The sequence below is a fragment of the Desmodus rotundus genome, chromosome 10, assembly GCF_022682495.2.
Source record: "Desmodus rotundus isolate HL8 chromosome 10, HLdesRot8A.1, whole genome shotgun sequence".
In the NCBI taxonomy this organism is placed as follows: Eukaryota; Metazoa; Chordata; class Mammalia; order Chiroptera; family Phyllostomidae; genus Desmodus; species Desmodus rotundus.
Window position 1 is genome coordinate 15,278,493 of NC_071396.1, and position 25,870 is coordinate 15,304,362.

The following is a 25,870-nucleotide window of genomic DNA, read 5'->3' on the forward strand; positions in this document are numbered from 1 at the left end:
CGTTGTCTTTCAATTAAAATAGAAAAGTGAGCCAGAAATGGAGAAGAGTGAGTTTCTGAATGAGAAGTAAGTTCTCCTAGGGGTTATCCATTGAATGGGAAGAGAATTGTCTGCATATCTCCTTTCCTCCCTTCACAATCTCCAATACTCTGACACCATTTAGTCCAAATGTTATTGAATCGAATTTTCCAAACTTCAACACTTCATGGGAAGGAGACGCTGTCTAATGTTGTATCAACAATTAGTTAAAATCCTATGGTTTAAGTCAGATAGATGAAGTCCATCTTTAAAAACATCTGCAAGACCTTGAATTTAGAGGTGAAGCAGATGGCACTGCCAGTTCTGATACTGTTTCTCGTTGCCCATCTCTGGCTCCTGTCAAGGGGAGAGCTAGGTAAGATTTTTATGTAACCCCCCTCCCCTAACTCCTTTTGTTTCTTCTTTTCCCCTCTAAAGCTTTCAAAGTGCTCAGTAGTGACATCTGAAGGACCACTTTTCCTGTAGTTCTAACATGTGCATTCTCATATTTATCCGTCCATCCAGCAAATTGTCATTGGACATCTGCCTCATGTTAGGTGTTGTTTCAGGCACTAAAGATACAGCAATGAGCAAAACAGCTTCTTGAGCTTCCACTCTAATAGACAAACAAATAAACTATGAAGAAAAAGAGTAACGGTGTGTGTTGGAAGATAAATAAGAGTAAAAGGGTTAGGGAGCTTAGAGAAGGCATCATTTAAAAGACATTTAGACCAAACCGGAGGAAAGGGAGATAATAAGCCATGTGTGTTGATGGTGGAAGGGTGTTTCAGGAAACAGAAAACATAAATTGCTGAGGTCAAAGTGTGCGTGACACATTCGAGAAACAGCAGAGAGGCTGTGTAATGAGGTGATGTGGATGGGGAAAGGCAGGGAGGTAGGGTCAGAGGTCAGGGGGTGGGACCAGGTCCTGGAGGACCTTAGAGGAGTTGTAAGGACTTTGGCTTTCACCCTGAAGTAGATGGCGAGTTTTTGAGTAGGATAAACTGATAGGGAGGAGGGGTAGAACCAGGGAAACCAAGTAGGTGGCAGTTTCAATAGTCCACATAAGGGATGATAGTAATTCAGAGCCTCGTGATGGAAGTAGGGCTTGGTGGTCAGCTCGTGTGAAGATGACAAGATTTGCTGATGGAATAGAAAGGAGTGTGAGCGCAAAAGAAGGCTTAAGGAGAATCACGACTGTGGTCTCAAGAAACGGAAAAGATTGAGTTGTCATTCATTTACTTTGGGGGTGAAAGGTGGTGGGAGGAGCAGATTTGGGTGGGAGGGACAATTAAGAGTCCAATTTGGGAGACGTTAAGTTGGAGATGTCTATTAGATAAGCAATTGTAGGTGGTAAATAACCAGATGTAGGGTACTTGAGAATCATCACCATTTGGATGGTATTTGAAGCCACTGGACTGGGTGAGATTATTTGGGATCCATGTAGGTGAGGAAGAAAGAAAGCTGGGGACTGAACCCTGCACATGCCAGTGTTCGGGGCAGGATGATCTGGAAGTGCCACCGACAGAGACTAAGGGGTGTGGCTAGTGAGGTAGGAGGAGCCAAGAGAAGGTGGTATCTCAGAAACCAAGAAAAGGAATGTGTTTTGCAAAGACAGGGGACATTGGGGGACCATTCTGTTTATTCAATAAAAAAATTGCATAGGAAGAAAAAAGAAGGAGCGGGGATATACAGATTTAAAAGAGCTTTAAAAATACACTGACCAATCATGGGTGGAATTTATTTAGATCCTGGCTCAACCAAAGTGAAAAATAATCACATTTATGAGACACTTGGAGATTGGAACACCAACAAGATAGTTGATGATATTGAGAAATTACTGTTGATCATTTTAGATGTGATTATTATAATTTATGTTACATCACTACTTATGTGATATTCTATTTTAGAGCTACCTATTGAAATATTTACAGCTAAGCATTAACATACAAAGGAGTGGTGAGCTGTGCCAAAAGGTGCTGATAAGCTCAATCAGATGCGGACTGAAAATGAAGCATTGGAATGTGGCGGATGGTGACCTAAGAAAAGCCGTCTTGGTGGCACAGTGGATTAAAGAGAGAGTGGCCGGAGGGCATGTGGGGACAGTAGGTGTAAATGCACGCTATGGCACTGGCTTTTGGGGACATCTTAAAAGCATGTGCTGGCACAATTCACAGCTATTATGGCTATTTATAGAGCAATAGGATACTTCTGGACTATTTTCCTAATTGCAAAAATTATAAAACCACCAGTTTAAAGAATCACCAGTGCCATCAGCAATATTCCTACCCTTCTTACAAAACTATCAAATTTTCAGATACTCCCTTCTAGGCCTAGGTCACTCTCATAACTGTATGCAGTTTCAATAGAACCGTGCACATTATTTAAATATCAATGCACTATTTCCTAAAGCTGAACCCATGATTTTGATGTCCTTTGCAAATAGAAGTTCTCTTTTTCCTTTTCCCTCTCTCTTTCTCAAGTATTTTACTATTTTATTAATTACTTCTTACATATACATGATTGTGGAGGATGACTGATGTAAACATTCAGAAGCACACACACACGTAGCTGTGTAAGGAAAAGATGTTAGTGGTACCCCGGCTGGAGAACAGCTCTGGGGAAAAAAATACGTGGAATGGTTTCCCTGAGCTACTATGGCTTCAGCTTCTCTGAGTCTTGTCAGAGCCATGTGTGGAAAGCAACGGGAAAGGCCATGACCCAGGCCTGTGGTCAGGTCCTTAGCAGGTCTATGAATGGCCTAGGCACTGGCCACCTGGTAGAAATTCTCTCAGGAGAATAGGTAGCTCTGCATTTTCTGCTTCTGGGCTCACCGCGGCCAAGTCCAGTTCTCAGGGTAAGTAGGTCAGTGAAGAACCTCTCTGGGGTGAAATGAGGATTCTTAGTTGAAGGATGTGACCGGCACAGAGAGAGGACAGCAGCTTCGGTGGGGCAGGATGCTGGCTGACCAGGTGCTGGGAGGAATCCGGGCCGTGCTCACGCGGGCATTTTCGGGATAAAAACATGATCCAAGAGCAGAAGGCATCTTGGTCATGCCAGTCCACACGTCTCTTGAGTGGCATTCCTGCAGCCTGGCTTGACTGATACCTTCCATGTGTCAGCGCCTCACTGTCACACTGCTATCTTTCCTTGCCATCATTTTGGGAATGTCCTTATCTTCTTTCCTATAGTCTCTGTCCTAGCCAAATTCATATCAAACTCGTTTTCACTGGGGCGGTTGCCTTCAAAGGGCCGAATGTAAATTGAGGACTGTATAAATGTGACTACTCCTTAACTAGGGGCCAGGAGCTCAGCGCTGCCACGGAGTAAGAACAAGGTACCGGGCCAGACAAAACAAGGTGGAGGGGCGGATTCGGCCCTCGGGCCTGGTGTTTGCCACCTGTGGTCTATGACATCCTTTTCCATAGTTTATTCCCTCATTTTGATGATTCACACCCAGAAATAGTACCTGGAAGATACATTTTTGGTACCTTGCATGTCTGAAAATGTCCTTAATCTCTTCTTGCAGTTTGATATTTGGTTGCGTGTAAAATTCTATGCTGGAAATTGCTTTCTTTCAATATTTTGAAGCTATTATTTCCTTGTCTTTTTGCTTCTAGTGTTGCTGTTATAAGAGGTCTAATTTAGTCAACTTCTGTTGCTGATTATAAGCTATTTCAATCCCTGACCTTTGAACACAACTTGTTTTACTCCCCCCCTCCCACCCCAGTCAGGAAGCCTGTAAATGCTCTTTGTCCCCAGTGTGCCAAAACTTCACTATTTCACTACAAGGGATACCAGTGTACAGGTTACAGTAACTGAAAGTGACCAGACAGGCTTTGATGACTGACAATTAAATGTCATCCAAAGACAGTAAAGAGTAGGTGGAAAGAAGACATTTGAAATGAGTAGAGAATAAAGTAACTTTTTGCTTGGACCATACTGGGTCTAGCTTGCTCAGAAAGTGATTTGTATCTGTTTACTTCTTCTACTGTGAGAAGAGAGATGCAGACACAATTTGCCTGTACATGTTTTTGTGGAAAGAACTTTAAATTTTATTGTTAATTACTGTTTACACTTAACATTATTAATTTTATATGAGTATTATATTAGTAGTATTAGCATAATGGTTAGATAATCCTGTACTTTACAAAGTGATCCCCTGGTATTTCCAGGACCCACCTGGCACCGTGCACATTATAGCAATATTGCTGACTGTGTTTCCATGCTGTACTTTACATCCCCGTGACTAATGTGTAACCACCAATTTGTACTTCTCAGTCCCTTCCCCTCGTTCACCCGGTCCCCCCAACCACGCTCCCCTCTGGCAACCACCAGTCTGTTCTCTGTGTCTGTGAGTCTGTTGCAATTTTCTTGGTTTATTTCATTCTTTAGATTTCACATCTAAGTGAAATCGTTTGGTATTTTACCACTTGTGACCCCATGGATGAATGTAAAGGGTATTATGCGAAGTGAAATAAGTCAGTCAAAGAAAGACAAATGCATGTGCTTTTTATGGTAAAGTAGACATAATGTACAATTTACCAGTATATACCACATTAAGTGTACAATTCAGTGGCATTAAGCATACTCACGACAGTGTATAATCATCACTACTATTTATTTCCAGATCTTTTGCATCCTCCCAAAATGAAGCTCTGTGCCCAATAACCACTAAGGCCCCATCCCTTTCTCCCCTCAGCTCTTAGTAACTACTATTCTACTTTCTGTCTCCATGAATTTGCCTATTTTAGGTACCCTTATATAAGTGGGATGATACACTATTGCCCTTTTGTGTCTGGCTTATTTCATGTAGCATAATGTTTTCAAGGTTTATCCCTGTTGTAGCATGTTTTCTAGAATTTCATTCTTTCTATAACCGAATAATATTCCATGGTATGTTTATATTACATTTTGTTTATCCATTTATCTTTTGATGGATATTTGGATATTTTACATCTTTTGGCCATTGTGAATAATGTTGTGAACATTGATCTACAAATATGTGTTTGAGTCCCTGCTTTGAATTTTTTTTGGTACATACCTAGCAGCAGAACTGCTGGATCATATGAAAATTCTATGCTTAACTTTTTGAGGAACTGCTAAGCCGTTTTCTACAGTGGGAACAGTTTGCATTCCCACCAGCGATATGCCAGGGTTCGAATTTATCCACATCCTCATCAACACTTGTCATTTTTGGTTTTTGTTTTTATTTTTAAAAATTTTGGTAAGAGCCATCCTAGTAGTTATGAAGTAGTATTTGATTATAGTTTTGGTTTGCATTTCCCTAATGACTAATAATATTGAATATCTTTTCATGTGTCTATTAGCCATTTGTACCTCTTTATAAAAATGTTTATTTAAGTCCTTTGCCCATTTTTGAATTGGGTTGTTTGTGTTGATGAGTTGTAGAAGTTCTTTATATAGTTTGGATATTAATCCCTTACCAGGTACTTGATTTGCAAATATTTTCTCCCATTTAATGGGTTGTCCTTTCATTCTCCTGAGAGTATTTTTTGATGCACAAAAGTTTTAATTTTAAGGGAGTCCAGTTTATTTTTTTCTTTTATTGCCTGTGTCTTTGGTGTCATATCCAGGAAATCATTGCCAAATCTAATGTCATGAAGATTTTTTTCTCCTAGGTTTTCTCCTGAGAGTTTCATAATTCTAGTGTGTAAGTTTAGTTCGTTGATTGTTTTGAGTTAATTTTTATATGTGATGTAAGATTAGGGTTAAACTTCATTGTTTTACATGTGGGTATACAGTTTGCCTGGCACTGTTTTTTGAAAAGATTGTCTTTTCCCCATGGAATAGTCTTGGCAGCCTACTGAAAATCAACTGAGCCTTGGCTGGTGTGGCTCATGGGCTAAGTGTTGTCCCGTACACCAAAAGGTTGCAAGTCTGGTCGGGGCATATACCTGGGCCGTTTGTGGCTTTGATTCCCAGTTGGGGTGGGTGTGGGAGGCAACCAATTGATGTTTCTGGCATCGGTCTCCCTCTCTCTCTTTCCTTTCCTCTCTCTCTAAAATCAATAAAACATATCCTTGGGTGAGGATTAAAAAATAAAAAAAAAACAGAGAAAATCAACTGCCCATATATGCAAAGGCTTCTGTCTTGACTCTGTTCCGTTCCATCCGTCTGTATGTCTGTCCTTACGCTAGATTGCACTTGCTTTTTTAGGTTGTAGTATTTGCCATCATCCTATCATTACGTAATTCTGAAAATAAATAAAAACACGTATCATTATTGACAAGATAAATCATATTTGTGGTAACATTGCTTATTTCTCTCTAGTACAATAAATATCCTTAACAGTATTGTAAAAATGATGATATCAAAATTCTTACATATTTACTAAAAACATCTCTCCTCTTTTCCTTCACTGTTATTATTACTCTCACATGGTGGTTGTCCTGGACGTTTACTCTGATAGAGAAAAAGCCAAAGTCCTTTTGTTAAAATGGCCAAGGCCCCGTATGATCTGGCCAATTACTAGTCACCCACCTCTCTGCCCTCATTTCTTAATTCTCATTCCACTTCAGCCACATTGGCCTCCTTGTTTTTCCTCCAACATGCCAAGGGCAGTCCCACCCCAGTAACAGGTACCCTGTGTCTACAGTGAGGTTATTCCTGACCACCCTGCACAAAATAACAAGTTCATGTGCGCTCCCAGCACCACCAGAATTTAAGCTTTAGCGGGGCAGGAACTCAGCACCGAAGAGTGATGAATGAACAGATGAATGAATAAGTGAATATTTTAGGAAAAAATATAGTGGCTCCTTCCTTATTTATTCATTCAACTAATGTTCATTGAGAACTTACTGTAGCCTTGATACAATGTTGAAGACACAGCGGAATGGTTAAATGGTTGCAAAATCTAAAATATAAAATTAAATGAGGTTTTTAAAGAGGTTGGGTGTGTTAGATAGACTATAGATGACAAATGCAGGCTGCAAAGATTAAAATGAAGGTTTTGGGAGCAGAGCGCACTGCTCCTCAGCTCTTGCTCGGGGCACCAGTGTGGAGAGCTGACTGTTCCTAGATTAGATTCTATCTGTGGGAATTTGGAATGACGGTTCCTGGAAGCTAGTCATCCTTTACTAGCCTTTTAAACAGAGGCGGGAGGGGTAAACCCCTCCTGGAGGGCACTTCCTTTGTCCTTGCACACATACACGGTGCTGGTCACCAGTGCCCAGGACAGCGGGCAGGTCTGGCTCCGGAGTGCGGTCCTCCTGCGCGGCCTTGTTAGGGACTGACCGTGCTCGACTCAGGAGCTGCTCTTGCGGTGTGCTCACATTCACAATCTATATTTGACTTGGACTATATCTTCATTGCTACTGGGGAAAAGGCCAAGTGGAAAATTCGTGCTGCTCTAAATATAGCACCTGCCTCTTCGCAGCTGCTTGATTTAGGCTGAAGCTTGGAGGGCACCCCCTGGCAGTCGCCGCCAGCGTGGGCTGCGGCAGTGCTCACTACCAGGATGCCTCTTACCACTACTTCAGGGCCGGAGGGCCGAAGCACAACGCTGGCGGCCTGGGCTCCAGCCTGGAGCTTCCATGACCTGTCACGGGGGAGCGGAGTGGTCGGCCAGCTGCCTAGAAAGGGGAGAAGGCGACGATGGAGTCCATCATCCAGCCCTCCCCTTGCTCAGAGCAGGCGCAGGCACCAGGAGCCATTCAAAAACGAGGGAACGCGAGAGCGAGTGAATGGACTTGGTGCTTGCAAGCTGGGTGAGGGGAGACAGGGTGTGAGACGCCACTGCGGTTGATTTGTCTCCCAGCTGCTTTATCCTGCCTTGAGCACGCTGGGGTCGGGGTGGAGGGGACAGGGAAAGCGTGGGAACCAGGACCTGACAGTAAGTTCAAGAGCCCAGGAGCGGGGAGGGGGGAAGGGGTGTGGCTACGAGGGTGCGCCGGGGGCGTGGCTACGAGAGTGCGCTAGGCTACGGGAACTCGCTCCCGAGGAGGGGGCGTGGCTACAGGCGGCAGGGCGGAAGAGGCAGTCGAGCGGGCTCACTGGCAGGGTAGGCGGCGGTTCCGCGTCCCACCCGGTGGCGATCCCGCTGCTGGCCACGCGGAAGGCTGGGCGCCTCCACCCGCCGAGCGTGCCGTCGTCGGGCCATGTACTCGGGGAACCGCAGTGGCGGCCAAGGTTTCTGGGAGGGCGGCGGAGCGGCGGGCGTGGAGGGACCGGGGCCAGCGGGGACGCAGAGCCCTGCGCCGCTGTTCACCCAGAGCACCTACCAGCGCCTGGCCCTGCTGCTGGGCTCCATCGCTCTGCTGGGCGTCGGCAACAACCTGCTGGTGCTCGTCCTCTACTACAAGTTCCGGCGGCTCCGCACCCCCACCCACCTCTTCCTGGTCAACATCAGCCTCAGCGATCTGCTGGTGTCCGTCTTCGGGGTCACCTTTAACTTCGTGTCCTGCCTGAGGAACGGCTGGGTCTGGGACCACGCGGGCTGCATGTGGGACGGGTTTAGCAGCAGTCTCTTCGGTGAGTTGGGCTCGGAGGAGAAAGCGCGCCCGCCTCTCCTCTGCAAACTTACCCTTCCCTTCATTGCCATCGTGTCTGTGCGTTTTCCTGCCATGCAACCCACCCTCGCCGCATCCCCTCTCGGCCTCGTCGTTCCTACTCGCCCTGCCCGCCCGTGCTCTGCCCTGGACGCGCCCCGGGCCCCCAGGCTGCTTGGTGTTCCTTCCTGCTTTCTCAACCTTCCCGCCCCACACCGACCTCGCCTCTGTCCCTTTGGAGCTCATCTCCCTCCTCGCTGACACAACACCCCAACCTGTCATCAGCTCCAGCTCCTCCACAGCTCTGCCCAGCCGTTGTCCAACTCATCCCATTTCGGTTTTCACCTCGTATAATTTGAGGAAAGAAATGAGGGATAGAGTCAGGTATTCAAGAACAAAAGTGATGAACTGGTGAAAGTTAGAGAGGGTCATGAGATTTAGTTCATATACCATTTGTCTCTGAAATTGAGAGGGTAGAAACCTAACAGTAATAGTGTGTAATTTAAAAAAATTTTTTTTTTGTTCACTAGTAATTGTAAACAATTCGACTGCTTCCTAGGAAGTGAGATCTTTAATTCAGATCCTCAGGATGCAAATTGGCGTGTGCCCTGTAAGCTGTTTTTACTGTATTTTTTTCCTTGTAAGTTCCAGCGCACCAAAATCTAAGGTGAGATTTAAAAAGCACAGAGAATCCCAACTCAAATGAACAAAAATTTAGCTGTGCAGCCAGTCAATTTCATTAAAGTTGATTGTTAATTGAAGATGTATTTCAATACATCTAATCCTTAGAGAAGATTTAAATCTCATCGGGACTTGACATTTTGAAGGGTGATCCACCCAGCATATCATTGAAGATGTGATTTCCTAAGCTTGAGAAAGAAATGATCTTTTTGTGTGTGCTCCAGATTTTCATTTATACGATTTGAAATAGAAATATGCATTTCTCAGGTGTTAAAGTTTCTTTTTAAAAAAGTCCTGAATTCCACTGATACTTTATTACTGTTTTATCTTGGCAGGGTTTTTTTTTTAATGGAAAATTAATTCTTAAGTTTATTGGTAAGATTGAAAAAATAAAAAGAATAGTTAAGAAAAAATGTTAAAGAATGAGGAGAAAATACTTGCATTATCACACAGCAAAATATATTACAAATCTCTAGCAACCAAAATGGTATGATTCTGGCAGAATATTATGAGCCACATCCATGCATAAATGAGGATTCGATATGTCATAAAGGTGACATTTCAAATTAGTTGGAGGAAAGACAGAATTATTAAAGATGTGGACATTTTAGCTTGTTTGGTATAACATAATTTATCTCACATTGCACACAAAAATAAACACAAGATGGATTAAACACTTAAATATATAAAGTTCTAACAATTGAAAAGACTCAAAATAATTTTTTAAAGGAATGCATAGGACAGATTTGAGCACCTAGAAATAAAAGCTTCTTCAGGATGAGAGACAGTTAACAGACAAATGACAGATTGGGATAAAGTATTCATGATACGTGCATAACAGAGCCCTAACGTCTGGTACACACGCACAGTCTCTATGGACTGATACGTAAAGCCAACCGGTCCAGTGGGCAACTGAGCAAATTACATAACGGGTTATTCAGAGAATAAGAAATATCAGCAGCTAATAAATAGGAAAAAAGCTCAGGGGGATTCAGAAAATGAAAGTTACAATAGCTGTGAGGTAGATTTTTTTTTTCCTGATGCCATATTGTATCTGTCAGGCTGGGAAAATTATAAAGAGAGAAGGAAAATAGAAGTTCTCTAGAGTTCTGTTAATAAGAATACAATTTAATACAATGTGAGGGTTTTTTTTTTTGAGGGTAATTGCTTAACTCAATTAAAAATATCATAAATTCTTTGCCCTAGTAATTTTACAGAGGTTTTTTACTCCAGAAAAATACTGGTATGCTTTGATAAAGACAGATTCACTGTTTGTAGCACAGGTTCGATCCATTTTGAATTAATTTTTGTATATGGTGGAAAGTAAGGGGCCAACGTCATTCTTTTGCATATGAATATCCAGTTTTCCCAGCATCGTTTATTGAAAAGACTCTTATTTCACCGTTGAATGCTTCGGGCACCCTTGTCAGAAATCAGTTGACGAGATATGTGAGGGTTTATTTCTGGATTCTGGATTCTTTGGATCTATACGACCATCCTTATGAAAGTACCACACCGTTTTGTTTATTGTAGTTTTGTAGTAAGTTTTGATATCAGGAAGTGTGAATCCTCTTTGTTCTTTTTCAAGATTGTTTTGGCTTTTATATAGGTTTCCATAGATGTCCATTATCAGGTCAAGGAGTTCCCTTCTCTTCCTAGCTAGCTGAGAGTTTTTATAATAAGATTTTGTCAAAAGCATTTCCTGCATCTTTTGAGATGATCTCATGGTGAATTACATTTAGCTTTGAATATTAAACAAATCTTGAATTCTTGGGACAAACTCTACTTAGTTATGATGTATTTTTCTTTCTATATGTTGTTGGATCTATTTGCAGAAACTTGGGTAAGAATTTTTGCTTCTACATTTATGAGGAATATTGGCCTTAATTTTCTTTTAATGTCCTTTTCTGGTTTTACCATCAGGGTAATGCTGGAATAACGAATGCAAATGGTCATTCCTTTTCAGTTTTCTGGAATGTTGGTGTAGAATTGGTGTTACTTCTTTATTATTTTCTAATTTCTTAAAATGGAAGCTGAGATTGATTTTCGATTGTTCTCTTCTAAGTAAGCAATGTCATATTTTAATTGTTGTTCAATTCAAAATAGTTCCATTTTCCCTCGAGGCTTCTTCTCTGACCCACCAGGAAGCATGTTCTTTCATTTTCAAGTGTTAGGAGGTTGTCCTATTATTTTTCATTGATTTGTAGTTTAATCCCATTATAATTAGAACATACTACTATTATAAATCTACTAAGATTTGTTTTATGACCATAGGTTCAGTGGTACGAAAAGTTCTGGTTTCCTTCTCCGATTGCCCTGCTACCAGCTGCTCTAGGTACTCTGCCCGGGATTTTGGTTGCATTCAGTGGGACAGACAGGAGGAAGCTCTTGAACATCTGAACCAACTTCATGTTCAGTGTCTTCATCGCTAACGGCGCCCCTTGCGTCCACCCAGCCTCACCGCCCTGGAGTACCCCAGGCTCCGGGAGTCCTGCCGCCAAGTCTGGCTTTTCTGAAAGGCTGGGTGAAGTTGGCAGGTATTTTTTGAGAACAAAATCTTTGTAGTGTTATCAAAATTTTTTTATTCGCCAACCACTTATTTTGACACACTGAAATATTATATTGTGTTTCATTTTTTGATATTTCAAAGGAAACACTCATAGAAATCATGATTCCATCTATTTGATTTCTTCAATGATTCTGTTATTCTAACGCTATCTTTTCTCTCCCCAGTAAGCATTAATCTGAGAATTTCACCTATACAAAGAGTTGAAACTTGGGAGGGGCCGTACATGTATGTAGGTGGAGGCATAGATGGCTATGTGATTACTCTATATCAATTTAAAATAGCTATCAGGAAATGTTTTTGGCAGGGTGAAGGTTTTTTTTTTTAATTTAATTTTTATTGTATTTTTTCCCATTACCATTTAAGTGCTAAGCGTTAGAGAGGGTGACTCAAGCTGAAGCCAAAAGTGTCATCAGTGATGCTTCCTAGGATGAGCAATAGTTATTTGGTCGCAGACACAAAAGCTCTTATGTACAAGAAGTGCTTTTTCTGTGCTAGGAAATTCTATTTCCATCTGGACTCTGTGCTGGGTGATTAGAAACAAGGGCTTACTGAGTTCTTTGTTGGTACCAGCATTCTGTCTCTGGTCTCTTCCTCATCCTCTCTCGGTGGCCCCTCCCTGTAGTGTCTCCTTGCCTCTGCCATCCCTTTTCACTCTATGTCATCCCCACTCGACCCCGTCCCCGTCAGGAGGGATAGATATTCCAAGGCTGCTAGAAATGTTCACCACACGGCATTTTCCCCGGTGACTGCTTGATTTCTCTGGACGTTTAGTTAGTGTTTTCAAAGGTGACTATCACTGCTTGTGATCAGAGGTGAGAACTCTGGGGTAAGCGATTAAGAGATTTATTTAAGTGCTGGGAGGTAAGTCAATAGCAGGATTAGGATGGAGCTTAAAAAATTGTTAACAAAGATTAAGAATTTCTTTGCCTGAAGTCAGTACTAAGGATTGTGCTTCTATATAAGAGTTAAAGATAGGGAAGGGGGGAGGGTGATTTTCCCTTTGTCATCTCTGAGCAAGAACTAACCAATCATGGAGCAATGAAGGGGGGGTTGTTAAAAATGCTGAAAGTGGCTGATTGCTTCAGAGGCCTCTGGAGCGGCTGCCCTCTCACTGGAAAGACCACTGGCCTGAGGGCACGAGAGCAGGTCCTCCTCCTGATCCCCTGGCCAAGCCATTGTGTGGACTTTGCCATTACTTATTCCCTTCAGCCCTCAAACTGTCTCTATTATGGGATAACTGAGCTAAATCTTCTTTAAGGTTGTCTTGTCCTACTGGCTGTGTATTTTGAGGGCTCCTTTGATAGTTGTAGGTTGGAAGGTGCCTGATTTTAGCACTTATGTCTTGTATCCCCCTGTCTTACTCCCTTCCTCAGCTCTACCTTCTTCTTCAAGGGTAAGCACATGCTGTGCTCATACTTCTTTGTAGACCCTCGTGGGCTCTGTCTTCTTCCGCACCCGCTACTGGAAGAGGGCAGTCTCAGTAATTGAGACGCACAGACACATCTGTGGGAGGGTCAGGCAGCCACCGTGTTCTGTGCTCGACCCCTGGTTTCTCAGGGATTGCTGGGAACAGGTGCATTCCCTGACTCTTGAGGCAGAGCTTTGACTAGACAGGACTGGTAAGATAGTCACGTCTCTGAAACTGGTCAGTTCAGTGAGCTAGTTGATTTCAGTTCCGATTGAATGGCTTGTTTTACAGATACCCACGATAACTAGTCATCTTAGCCCAGGCAGGCCCAGATTGTGCTGGTCTAGACGAGTAGGTTTAATACTGGGGAAAGTCAGAGCTCACAGAGCTCCCTCTCTTACTGGGCAGTGATGAATGATAGCAGGCCCCCTAGCATGTGCCGTTCTTTAGCCTGAAGACTTCTTCCAGGTGAGTGTGTCGTTCATCCCTTTGGTTGCCCCCTCCCTACCACCAGCACCACACAGGTGTTCTACACGTGGAATATAACCGGTGTTATGCCCCAAGTTAACAGGAGAGCCTTTGCCCTTCAAAGACAAGAACACCAAACAACAGGTTAATCTAGGCAGAGGATATTTAGACCTTTATCTGGTGAGTCAGAGCTGTCGGGTCCCAGAGCCAGAGGCTGGAAACATGCAAGTCACCCTATTCCAATGTTAGAAGTAGGTGTTATTTATGTTAGGATGCTTTAACCTATGAACCCAGGGGTTCCTTTTTAACTTAACACCTAAAACACACACATGTGCCTATGTACATTCATATCATATAAAGATTTTTTATAGATACATTTCCCTTCCATGGACCCATTCTTTTATGCACTTAAAATGCCAGCTGTTTCACTGAATCAGTGGTTTTGTAATAATCTAGTTAAGTGCAATTGAAATAGTCTCATGTTTCTACCATGCGACCCTAAGGGTGGTAGGGAGCGGAAGTCTTCTATCCAGCTGTCCTAGAGTCAGCCACAGACTGTGCTGGGCCTGGGAATATTCCTAGTCGTGACAGCGGGCACTTGCTGTGTAGCTTGTTTCCATCAACACAGCAGAGCCACACGTTTCTTACAGCCTAAGCTCACAGCTGTGTATACTTTTATTCAAATACTGGTTTTCTTAAAAGCAAGCGTTACAGAATTATGTTAGTTCTTTATTATTCTGGGACACTATATCCATTCTTCGTTACTGAATTGCCTGAGTTGGGGGAGTGTATCTCTATTGTTCATTTCCAAAAAGTTAGAAAATATGTGAGAAAGCATTTAATGACTTGCTTTAGTCATTAAACAGTTCATTTAATGAATTACTGTTTCATGAAGTTACTTTTCTCCTGATACTGTTTACAACTGTATTCTTGAATTTTCTTTCACAGAAAAGCTCCAGTCACAAATGCATATGTGATGCATTTTGACACTCACTGCTAAGATGAAATGCAGAAACGAAAACGGCCCATCTGTTGTATTAGTCTCAGGTGTGATTAGATGTACTTTATCATGTTTTTATGCTCCTGACCTGTAAAAAAAAACCCACTAACAAAGGGTAACAGCACAGCTAGGACCTGCAACCTCGGTACTTCTGGGCCGATCTGGAACTTCGCAAGGAGAGATTTCATTGCAGCACATCTGCACCTCCTCCGAGCCCCCAGCCTGGATTCATACATATACGGTTCCTTCGTTGGCAGTTGTCAACAGACACTCTCCCTTCCAGGATGGCGGACAGTCTCCCTACAGAGTTTGATGTTGTCGTTATAGGGACAGGTTTGCCTGAATCCATCCTTGCAGCCGCCTGTTCAAGAAGTGGTCAGAGGGTTCTGCATCTTGATGCGAGAAGTTACTACGGAGGGAACTGGGCTAGTTTCACCTTTTCCGGATTGCTCTCCTGGTTGAAGGAGTGTCAGCAAAGCAGCGATGTCAGGGACAGGAGCGCTGCTGCGTGGCAAGACCTGATCCGGGAAACGGAAAGAGCCATCTCCCTTTGTAGGAGGGACGAAACCATTCAGCACACGGAAGTGTTTTGTTATGCCAGTCAGGATGTGGGTGACAATATTGAAGAGATTGATGCTCTGCAGAGAAGTCCTTCCGCTGTAGCATCTAGTACCCTCACTAAACCTAGAGATTCTGCATGCCTGACTGGGGAAACACACTCATATGTTACCAGCTTCGAAATGCCTGCCAAAGGCGCTCCAAACGATGATGGGGAAATCTTACTAGAAGTAACTGATCTAAAGGAAACTCAGGCGAAAGAAAAGAAGTACCAGGGAGATAAAACTTGTGTGCACACAGTTTCTGATGGAGTTAAAGACGCAAACAAACCTACAGTAGAAGGCGACACTGAGCGACCAAAGAGAAATAGGATTACTTACTCTCAGATAGTAAAAGAAGGCAGGAGGTTTAATATTGACTTGGTACCAAAGTTGCTGTATTCTCAAGGGTTGCTGATTGATCTTTTAATCAAATCCAATGTCAGTCGTTATGCTGAATTTAAAAATGTCACTAGGATTCTTGCTTTTCGAGAAGGAAAAGTAGAACAGGTGCCTTGCTCCCGAGCAGATGTCTTCAATAGCAAAGAGCTCACGATGGTAGAAAAGAGGATGCTCATGAAGTTTCTTACGTTTTGCTTAGACTATGAGCGACACCCTGATGAGGACCAGGGTTTCATACAGCGCTCATTTGCAGAGTACTTAAACACTAAAAAACTGCCCCCCAACCTCCAGCATTTCATACTACACTCAATCGCAATGACAGAGTCATCCTGCACCGCAGTCGATGGCCTGAAAGCAACAAAAAACTTCCTCCAGTGTCTTGGACGGTTTGGCAACACTCCGTTTTTATTTCCCTTGTATGGCCAAGGAGAAATCCCCCAGTGTTTCTGCAGAATGTGCGCGGTTTTTGGTGGGATCTATTGTCTTCGCCATCAAGTACAGTGCCTTGTAGCCGACAAGGATTCTGGAAGGTGCAAAGCAATTATCGATCACTTTGGCCAAAGAATAAAGGCTACGTATTTCATTGTGGAGGATAGTTACCTTTCCGAGGAAACGTGCTCGAATGTGCAGTATAAGCAGATCTCCAGGGCGGTGCTCATTACAGATCGATCAGTCCTAAAGACAGATTCAGATCAGCAGATTTCCGTTTTGATTGTGCCTCCAGTGGAACCAGGGACGTGTGCCGTTCGGGTCACTGAATTGTGTTCTTCGACCATGACGTGCATGAAAGACACCTATCTGGTGCATCTGACCTGTTCGTCTTCTAGGACAGCAAGGGAAGACTTGGAACCGGTGGTGAAGACGTTATTCACCCCATGTGTTGGAACAGAGATAGACAAGGAAGAGCTCACAAAGCCAAGGCTCTTGTGGGCCCTTTATTTTAATATGAGAGACTCCTCAGGAATCAGCAGGAGCTCATATGATGGCTTACCCTCCAATGTTTATGTCTGCTCTGGGCCTGACTGGGGACTGGGAAGTGAGCACGCGGTCAAGCAAGCCGAAACCCTTTTCCAGGAGATGTTTCCGGGTAAAGAATTCTGCCCCCCACCTCCAAATCCAGAAGACATTGTTTATGATGGTGATGATGTGCAACCAGAGGCTTCTGGAACCAATAATGTAGTAACGGCCAAACTAGAGTTCTCCGAAGGGAGCAAAAGCCTAGAAAGCCCAGGGAAGCACCTTTGAAAGTAGAAAAAAGGAAGCTGGAAATGCTACTTTGGACCTTCATCCTAGCATCAGAATATTCTCATTTAAAGGACAGTTTCTTATATGAGTGATTAGAAGTGGTTATATGATGAATGCCAGGCAGATGTAAACTTTAATTCTCTTTGAGACATTTGAGCCATCGGATATCTTTGTTAACCCATCAGTAACTGATTTCTTGGTTATTGCACTGTTTGTTTCAGAATGCACTCCATGATCCAGAGTCCTAAACAGAGTTAGCTTTATTTTAGTATTGGGTATTTATGCGAGGGTTCCACATTAGCAACTGTGCTTAATGGAGGGTGGTATCGTGTATGCTAGTGATCTTCAGGCGTTATTGTCTGCAATGACAATGCTTAAGGAATATTTTACTTTGCAGCTATTACAGTTGCTACCACCTCTGAATAAAACGCACGTACAGTAGATTATGTGGGTCTCTTGTATATAATATAAACATATATACACAGTAGCAACAGCAACCAATGCAAGCGCCAGTATAAAATACATTTGTCTAATTAAAAGATTAGCTTTGCATGATCCTTTATTTGTGAAGGTCTGATGGTTACAGTATGTCTTACTGTTGAATTCTCCTACTTGTAACCCATGAGGCCACATCGCCACCACAGTCTTCTACATCAGAAAATGTGCCCGAGAGTGCACTTGTCGAAGAGCTCACTCGTGGGAGGTTCGGGCCAAAGAAAATCTAGGGGATAAGATTAGTTCTGGTTTAATACTTCAGAAAGTTTCTGCAGAACCCTGCTCTGGCACCTAAAAGAAAAGAATATCCGAACAGTAACTCAGGCCAAAAGAAAAAATAAATTGCCCCAGGAGAAAGACACTTCAGAATGACTGCTCTGAGATTCCTAAGGAGAAACCAAGGGGGTCCAGGTTTAACCTGCAGTTGACTGCCAGCTTTCTCAGTGAGGGTGAGCATTCCTCCTTGTTGGCTCTGCGTCCGTGGTGAGCAGCACTAACTATAACTGATAGGAGTGAATCTAAGAAGGACTTACGTGCTGTGTCCCTTCTTGTGTGTCCCATCCCACACATAGTGAGTAGCCACCCCATAATTGTTCCTGCCTCTTGGCTGTTACCTGTGCAGAGCAGAGAACCGCCGGAAGTCATGAATCTGACGTTACTGCAGCGGTGAAAGCCGGAGGAGCTGTTGGAGGAGGTAAACGTCCTCCCCCCTTCTCCCTTTTGCATTCCGCCATCGGAGGATGGTGATCCTCTAGGGAGAGGGCCCTTCAGTGCCAGTTTCTGTTCTGCATGTGAGCTTTTGCTATGACTTGGGCACTTATCCCGCTCTCTCATTAAGGTTTCTCAGCCCCGAGAGGCAGAAGTTATTGAATACTTTCTCAAAGACGAAACAAAGGCTTAATTCATAGATTGCTCAGAATCTGGCGTGGGGAAGAGCCGACATGGGAATCCAGGCTTTCATGATCTCAAAGTCTTCGGCCTGACGTTAACTGTCAGAGGAGTGAAGTACTGAGGGGAAAGCAAATGCCCATGAGGTCAGTCTAGTGTTGCTGATGAAGAAAAGCCGACAGAATTGGTGTCTCAGCTTATTATTGGAGCAGAGAAAGGTGCAGATCCAGTGAGCCCCAGCCAGGGTGGCTCGGTCAGAGCATCTGCACCCCAGAAGGCTGAAGCTCCCTCCCGGGTTGGGGCGCATATGAGAGGTAACGGATTGATGTGTCTCTCCCTTCCTCTCTAAAATCAATAGACATATTTTAAAAAAGAAATTAAAAGTAGCTTAGAGCTGAGTGCTCAGAAATTTGGCTAAGTTTTAACAAAATAATGCTTCTTAATGTATCTTTTGATCTGAACATGGTGGCATAAAACAGTATAGATGTACTAAGCCAAAATATGCTCTGAATAGTCTTGTTGCTCTTCTATATGTGAGAAAAATGAAATAAGAAAGACTTAAGTAATTTACACCTCACTGGAAGTACAGAAGCCATAATTCGGTATTAATATTTTTATATATTTTTTAGTGTAATGGAGTGGTGTTATTGGGTGGATCCTAAAGTTTAAGTTCAGCGAAAATGCCTGAAATAGACCTAAAAATTAGTCAGTAAAATGAAAAAGAACTTAAGATGATAAAATAAAATGTAAATGAAGGTAATCCGGACCTACTGGAAAAAATTTCAGTGTGAATATCACTCGTAAGAATTGAGAAAAGAAGCCATGAGAAGTTGGCAAAACATGGTAGAGCTAGACATACTAGAAACAGAAAAAAAGTGTTAAACTAGTCGAAAAACGGGCGGTTTAAGAAATGACTTGAATGCAAAATAAGAAAAGTTATAACCAATAAAAAGCCTTAAAAATTAGGGGATATTGTAACCTTGCATAAATTTCTGATGAGTTAGAGTCTTACCCTAATGGGCTTATTATTGAACTTTTTCAAATGTTCAAGGAACAAATAATACATTTCTGTATCATGAAAGGTGATAGGCTAATATTTGTCTTTTGAGGTAAACATGGCCTTCATACTAGAAGTCAAACATTTTGCAGAGTCTCATTCTGAACAAATGCAAAATGGAAACCATAGTCAAGCGATACACAACAAATAAAATGCAGGCAGACCTCATTCTATTGCATTTGCTCTTGGGTACTTTGTAGATGGTACTTTTTTTTTTTTTTTACAAATTGAAAGGAAGACCCTCCACTAGAAGAGAAGATGAGGACTTGCATGTTTTAGCAGTTAAGTATGATTTTAGACATAATGCTGTGCATACTTAATAGACTGCCGTTTGGTGTAAACATAACTTTTATATGCACTAGGAAACCAAAACACTCTCGTGACTTGACTTTATTGGAATATTCACTTTATTGTATAACTGAACCCACAATATCTCAGAGGTATGACTGTAATTATATTCTACAACTCGGGATTTTAAAGCCAATGTTCAACTGAGCAAAACAGTAAAAAATTCAAACTGCAGATACCTTTACAAATCTGAATAACATCATTCATCTTTGATTCAATTATTTCTGGTAAGGATGTTACGGGTTTCTCATGGTGGGATACATAATTTCTTAAAACCAAGAACCAACATCATTCCTATTAGGCAAATATATAGAAAACATTTCTCAATCAGAAATTAAACAGCCTTGACACCGTTTTTATTTATATGTGGTTGAAGGAGCTTGTTGTAATGAAATCTTAATGAGCATTCACAAAATGGGAACGATGAGGAAAGAAAGCGGCACAAATGTTTTCTATAACCTGGTTTTGTAACTAGTGAAACCTACAATATATAAACATACAGTAAAAGACTAACTCAGGAAGTTGCAGAATATACGATCTTTAAAAAATTAACTTCATTTCTGGATTTCCTCAGTGATAAGCTAAAATTTAAAAAGCGTTATACAATGACATTGGGATAAATTAAGAAAGATGCTTATGCAGAAGCAAGCTGAAGGAACTACGTCCTAGTATAATGGAAAAGAAGGAAATAGGGTGTCGGAAAACCAAAATTAGAGTCATCACTTTACTACTTAGCAGTGGTGTAGTCTTGGGAGAATCACTCGTAGCTTCTATTTCATCATCTATAAAATAGAAATAATGCTTTGCAGCATTATTCTGAGGACTAAATGAATGTACGTGAAATGTCCAGAGGAATGGGAATGGGTGACATTAGCATGCAGATTTACTGCACTGCACTTAACATTCCAACGAGAGGCTTTAGGAGATAATTTGCCAGAATTGTGATAAATTATTTAGGCAAATAAGCAAGGAAAGGTAGGTCTTTTTAACTTAGGGGGAAAAATGGGAGTCATACCTCAAATCCTTAAGATGTGCTATTAAGCAAACATTCTAAATGTACTGAGTAGAAAGTTTAAACTAAGACTAATAAGGCCATTGGAAAGAAATAAATACATAATAACTGCCAGTGGTTTAAAGACTAGCTGGATGTCAGTGCGAAAAAAGAAATGAGACCCAAATTATGTAATAACAATTCATTCCAGATGAATTAAAATGTTAAGTATCGAGTTAAAAATAAAAATACTACAGTTCTCATCCCAATAAGGGTACAAAAGAAACGTTATGGCAATGAAACCCATTAGATAGGTAGGTCAGGTTAACTATGAGAAAAATTTTAAATAGAAATACTAAAAAAAGACAAGAGAGCGGATTTAAAAAAGCTACTTACATTATATATGGGTTAAGTGATTAATATTTTTTAAAGGGGAGATGCAAATCCATCAAAATTTCTACTTTCTACTAGGCAAATTTATTAGAAGGATAGGTGCAAATGAGAAAATACAAATAAAAGTAATTCTTAGAATGATATTCAGATTTGCTAATATTACAAATGCAAGTTGAAACAACTTTGACCTAGTTCGTGCTAATAGCAAAAAATTTCAACTGCATGTTTCCTCGTTCCAGTAGCATTGTTGTATTAGTAGTGGTTTTTAAAGGACTCTCTAGAAAATTATAATAAGAGCTCTAAAGCCAGTCTATCTTTTGATAGGTCTAACTCACTTTGAGAAGCATATATCCAGGGAGATAACAGAAAAAAACTACTTGTATAAAGGTATTTCTAGTAATTCCATTCATTCAAGTTTTTTTTAAAAAAGACCAATAATTGGCAAGTGTATAAATAACATTTTGTGTATTGCTATTGCTATCAAAAACTGTTATGTAGCTATTAGCTAATATTCATTATGTAAAATTACATAGAAAAATGTTTAAATTAGAGACTCAAAATGTTAGAACATAAGTTATTATATTTACTGTTTATATTTATGTACACTGAAAAGAATCCGGAGAGAATGTAATTAATTGGAATTTAACATTATGGGGTTCTTTATTTTTTTTCTGTAAAATACTGATGTGTCCAATGAAAAATAAAAGATTAATGGTATAATGGCTTATGGAATTGGTGAGAAATTGACTCCTTGGAAAATTCTAAAGTTCTCCTTTAGATTAAAAAGTATACGTATTTTTAAATGTTAAATTTGAAAGATAATCTCCAAAAATGTTGATAATGAAGTTTTACAACTTCATTAATGGGAAGCATTCTTGGTCCAAGTGGATTTTGTACCTTTTGTATATTTTTCAGTTACCCAGAATTAAGAAATGAGAAGGCATACTGTAGCGATACTCTTTTTTTTTTTTTAATGGAAACCTCAGAGCCAGAGGTGGAAATAATAGAAGTAGTATTAATGCATTCCAGGACATCAGCGTGAAGACATTGCCTTCTAGTTAAAGTACATTTCCAAATCCAGGAATATGCTTCATTTGGAGCCTTGGAGGTCCGGCAAATGAAGGTTGGGTTTAGATTCCTAGAAGGAATCCTAGAAGGCCACGCCTGGGTCTGAGGAGCGTTTTCAGGGGGACCGGTGCTGAGGACAGCTCTTGGGGACCGAGAATGCTGGGCTGACCTTTCTAGTCAGCCTGAGAGATGCAAATCAAAGTGATGTAATTCTACAAATGTCAGTTGCACGTCACCGGTGAGTGATCAATTGGCATTTCTCTGAAGATTACAAATAGGAAAACGAGTAAGACGGGTTTTCTGTACCTGAGAACCATTCTCTTGAGGGACATGCATACCTTTAACCTTAGTGAGAACTAAGATGTTTTCTATCCATCATACTGCCCATTATAACTACCACCACCTAATTCCCCAAAAGAAAACAAAAATAAATAAGAACCTCATCTGCGATGGCATTCCTTTAAATGGACACCAAAACCTTTTATTTAGCAGCTGGAAACAAGTAGTTTACAAGTTAAATGGTTGATTGGTGAATACTTTCTGAAATCTTTTTCAGCTAACATTAAGTTAATTAAGAAGTTTCTGACATTAACTGGAATTTCTGGTCTTACCTGGGGAAGGAGTGAGGAGAATGCATGTAACATGGGGCCCCAGGAGCCCAAGCACTGAGCGCTCTGGGAGCAAGAAGTGTAAAGAACCCAAAAGGGGAGAAGCCTCTAAGAAAGTTTCAAGACCCAGAAATCTGGTTTGGATTATTTACCTTCCTTTTGGTAGGATGAATGGAAGTTATGCTCTTATGGCGTTGAAGTAGTTTCTTCCTTTTTGAAGATTGAAAATGTTTTAATTTTAGTATTTTTACCTTTATTATAACGAGGCATTGTTTCCAGTATCCCTCTTATCCTTTTAACCGACAGTCAAATGACACACCACCTCCAGCTTTCTGAGGCTTGAACAAAGCAGCTGAGGGACTCGGTTGAAAGAATTTGACTCTCACATGAATATTAGGAGAGCTGTTCTGCGTCTGTAGGAATGCTGCCCTTTCTACCCCTCAGGACAACTCCAGCTCAGGACAACTCCGGAAGGTGAGAAAGGGCAGGTATTTGTATCCATTTTACAGATAAGACGTGCAGGAGTCACGTGACTTGCCTGGACTTCTGGTAAGCGTTCAGATCCATTCATGAGAATTGAAATGGAACTTCTGCTGTGCCTTCATTACATAAAAAGGTGCATATCACATACCTCACTGTTCTGAAAGTGGTGGTGTCTAGGGTTTTAGAGTACATTTATTTTTCAACAAATACAAGAATCCTATAAAGTAAGATTTGGGTAATTAAAGTGGGCTGACTTATGTTGGAAGAGGGAGAAGACGGCTCCCAGAGTGATGTGATGTCTTCAGAGAGGTGTCAGATTAAGTCCAGGAGCAAGTAACTGCTGTGCACCAGAAACCGTGTATATATTCATGTATATCTATAGAACGTCGGTTTTTAAAAGAACCCTGAGAGATAGGTATTAATGTTTCTGTGTCGATGCAAAGTAGTCTCAGTAACTTCCCCAACGTTACAGAGTTGGTACGTAGTGGCGGTCCCTGTCCATTGGTGCTGACATTGCTGAACAATTAGCCACTATAGTGATCAGGCCCAGATCATCTCTATGATGTAGGGGTAAACTTTAATGGGTGCACAGAGAAGCTACTTTAAGTCTGACTAGGGAAATCTGGGAAGGCTTCATGAAGGAAAAGGCCTGGGCCCGGCAGGCTGAGAAGGGTTTCTTCAGGCTGGTATGAAAACCACTGTATCCAGGGACAATAGCAGAAATGGAGGTGGGGTGGGGGTGGGGGGGTGGGGTATGTATCAAGGGCATTGCATGGTGTGGAGCTGTGGGACATGGGCAGGGCACGTGGGGTGGGCTCCACATTCTCGGTGGTCTTGAAGACCACGGGGCGGCCTTCAGTGGACAGTGAGGAGCTATTGAAGGTTTTTCTAGATAAGGCTCAAGAAAGGTTAGCCTGGTGGCAGTGTGAGGCAGCGCTGTAAGGAAGGTGCAGAAATTACATGCAGGTGACCGGAAGGAGGAAGACTGTGATAAGGTCTGGGTAAGGCAGGATGATGGGAGTGAAACAGGCAGAGACGAATTTGGAGATAGAGCCACCGGAGCTGGAAAATGGCTATATGTTATAGATAAGGTAGAAAGAGAAAGGAAGTGACTAAAATTTCAGCTGTGGTACTTGAATGAGTGTAATACTCATTCAAGTTTTGGTTTTGATTGGGAGATGGTTCTAGAAGGTCTAGGAGGGCTGACTCGTGACTGTCCTAGCGGAGCAGCACTTACACTATTAAACGGGGGGGATGGGTTGCAGTTGGAGCAATAACCCTGGTGTCTATGGGGGGGTGAGCCCGAGGGGGGGAGGAATGTAGCCAGGAGACCGGACAAGCGGCTACTGAAGTATTTGGCAAGTGATGCTGCAGGTCTGACTTGGGGCCATAGCAGTGAGGACACGGGGCAGCTCTGAGAGCTACTGAGATTAAATGAGCACGGCTCCGTGACTGGATGTGAGTGCTCTTAGGAAGAGAAATCGGGAGACTGAGCAAGAGCTGGTAGGTATGGACCTATTGAGAATGGGAGCATGGTGCCCTGGCTGGTTCCATGTAACTCCTGCCCCTGGACTTGGAAAATTTCTCTAGGATTCCTAGGTATACAATCGCACCCCGCCCCGCCTCCTGAGCTCGGTAAGCCCCGTAGATGTGAGTCAGAGCAGCTAGCATGCACCTTGGTTACCTGAGTCTGTCTGAGACTTAGGCCAAACAGAGAGCAACCAAGCCGAGGAAGAGAGGCGAGACAGGTCCTGGACACTACTTCAGGCCCCGCGCCTATGGGGCTTGCGTTATATTTCATTGGTCCCCTGTGCTTGGAGCCACTGCCACTTGGGACTTCCAGTTACATAAGATAATGTTTTTTTTTTTTTAAAGAAACAAGCTGGCATAGAAATAGGAGATGGGGTAGGAGAGAGGCTTTAGAAATTAAGGGGAATTTCAAAAAGAACCTGGTCTACAGTGTTGCTATCGCAAAGAGACTGGGTAAACTAAAGTTTTAGCAATTGACTGATTGATTGATCAAATCAAATGGGAATGGCTTTAAAATACAGATTACCAGGTGCCGCTCCTACATTCTGGGTCAGCGGGTAAACGGGGCAACTGTAAGTGCTTGCTGGGTGGTGCTTGGTTGTCATGCTTCGTGACGGGAGTGAGAGGCGGTAAACACAAGTGTTCGGGGTCTGCTGGTGGAGATTTACTTTATCATCCGGTGGGTATTTTAACAAGTTGTATTGAAAGCGTTAAAAATCTCTGCACCTTCTCACCCAACAATTGTATTGCCGAGGATTCCTAAGGCGGTAATCACTGATGTGTGTAAATATATAGCTCATGGATTATAACGCCCATGGCTAACACTTTGTTTGTAAGTGTGCCAGGTATAAGTGTTTTAAGTGCTTTATGCATATTAAGTGCCTAACCCTTAATCTTCATCACAACTCTCTGAGGTAGTTAGGTGCTACTGTTACCCCCTTTTGTACTTAAAGAAATTAGACCACCAGGAGATTAACTTGTTCAAGGTCACATGAAAAAATAGAGGCCATGGAACCTCGACGGCTACGTCATACTGTCTCTCCTCACAGCGTGTTCGATAGTGACAATTGATGTAATCTAAGAGAACACGTGTTTCTGAAATCAACACACTG

At 42.1% G+C, this 25,870-nt stretch overlaps 2 protein-coding genes across 6 annotated transcripts in view; both read left to right on the forward strand.

Moving 5' to 3' along the window:
- Positions 1 to 7,966: 7,966 nt before the first annotated feature.
- OPN3 (opsin 3) overlaps positions 7,967 to 25,870 on the forward strand; it is a 33,093-nt gene continuing 15,189 nt past the window's right edge. The window contains exons 1-3 of one of the 2 annotated variants that reach the window (XM_053912622.2): positions 7,968 to 8,511; positions 10,304 to 10,305; positions 14,603 to 14,641. In XM_053912622.2, coding sequence (XP_053768597.1) covers positions 8,139 to 8,511; positions 10,304 to 10,305; positions 14,603 to 14,641 — 414 coding nt within the window. In that variant the 5' untranslated portion in view covers positions 7,968 to 8,138. Of the gene's footprint in view, positions 8,512 to 10,303; positions 10,306 to 14,602; positions 14,642 to 25,870 lie in introns of those variants that run through there. The other variant, XM_024576076.3, reaches the window with a different exon arrangement.
- On the forward strand, positions 14,932 to 21,791 carry CHML (CHM like Rab escort protein). Of its 4 annotated transcripts, XM_071219594.1 has the most exons (3): positions 14,932 to 18,594; positions 19,572 to 19,618; positions 21,394 to 21,791. In XM_071219594.1, exon 1 carries the CDS (start codon positions 14,939 to 14,941, stop codon positions 16,895 to 16,897), a length of 1,959 nt encoding a protein of 652 aa, XP_071075695.1. In that variant the 5' UTR covers positions 14,932 to 14,938; the 3' UTR covers positions 16,898 to 18,594; positions 19,572 to 19,618; positions 21,394 to 21,791. The 4 variants fall into 4 exon arrangements, with proteins under 4 accessions (XP_071075695.1, XP_071075694.1, XP_053768596.1 ...); XM_071219593.1 differs by having other exon boundaries at positions 14,932 to 19,618; XM_053912621.2 differs by lacking the exon at positions 19,572 to 19,618.

Coding starts and splice junctions, on each gene's coding strand:
- CHML (XM_071219593.1), top strand. CDS start 14,939: ATGGCGGACAGTCTCCCTACAGAGTTTGATGTTGTCGTTATAGGGACA.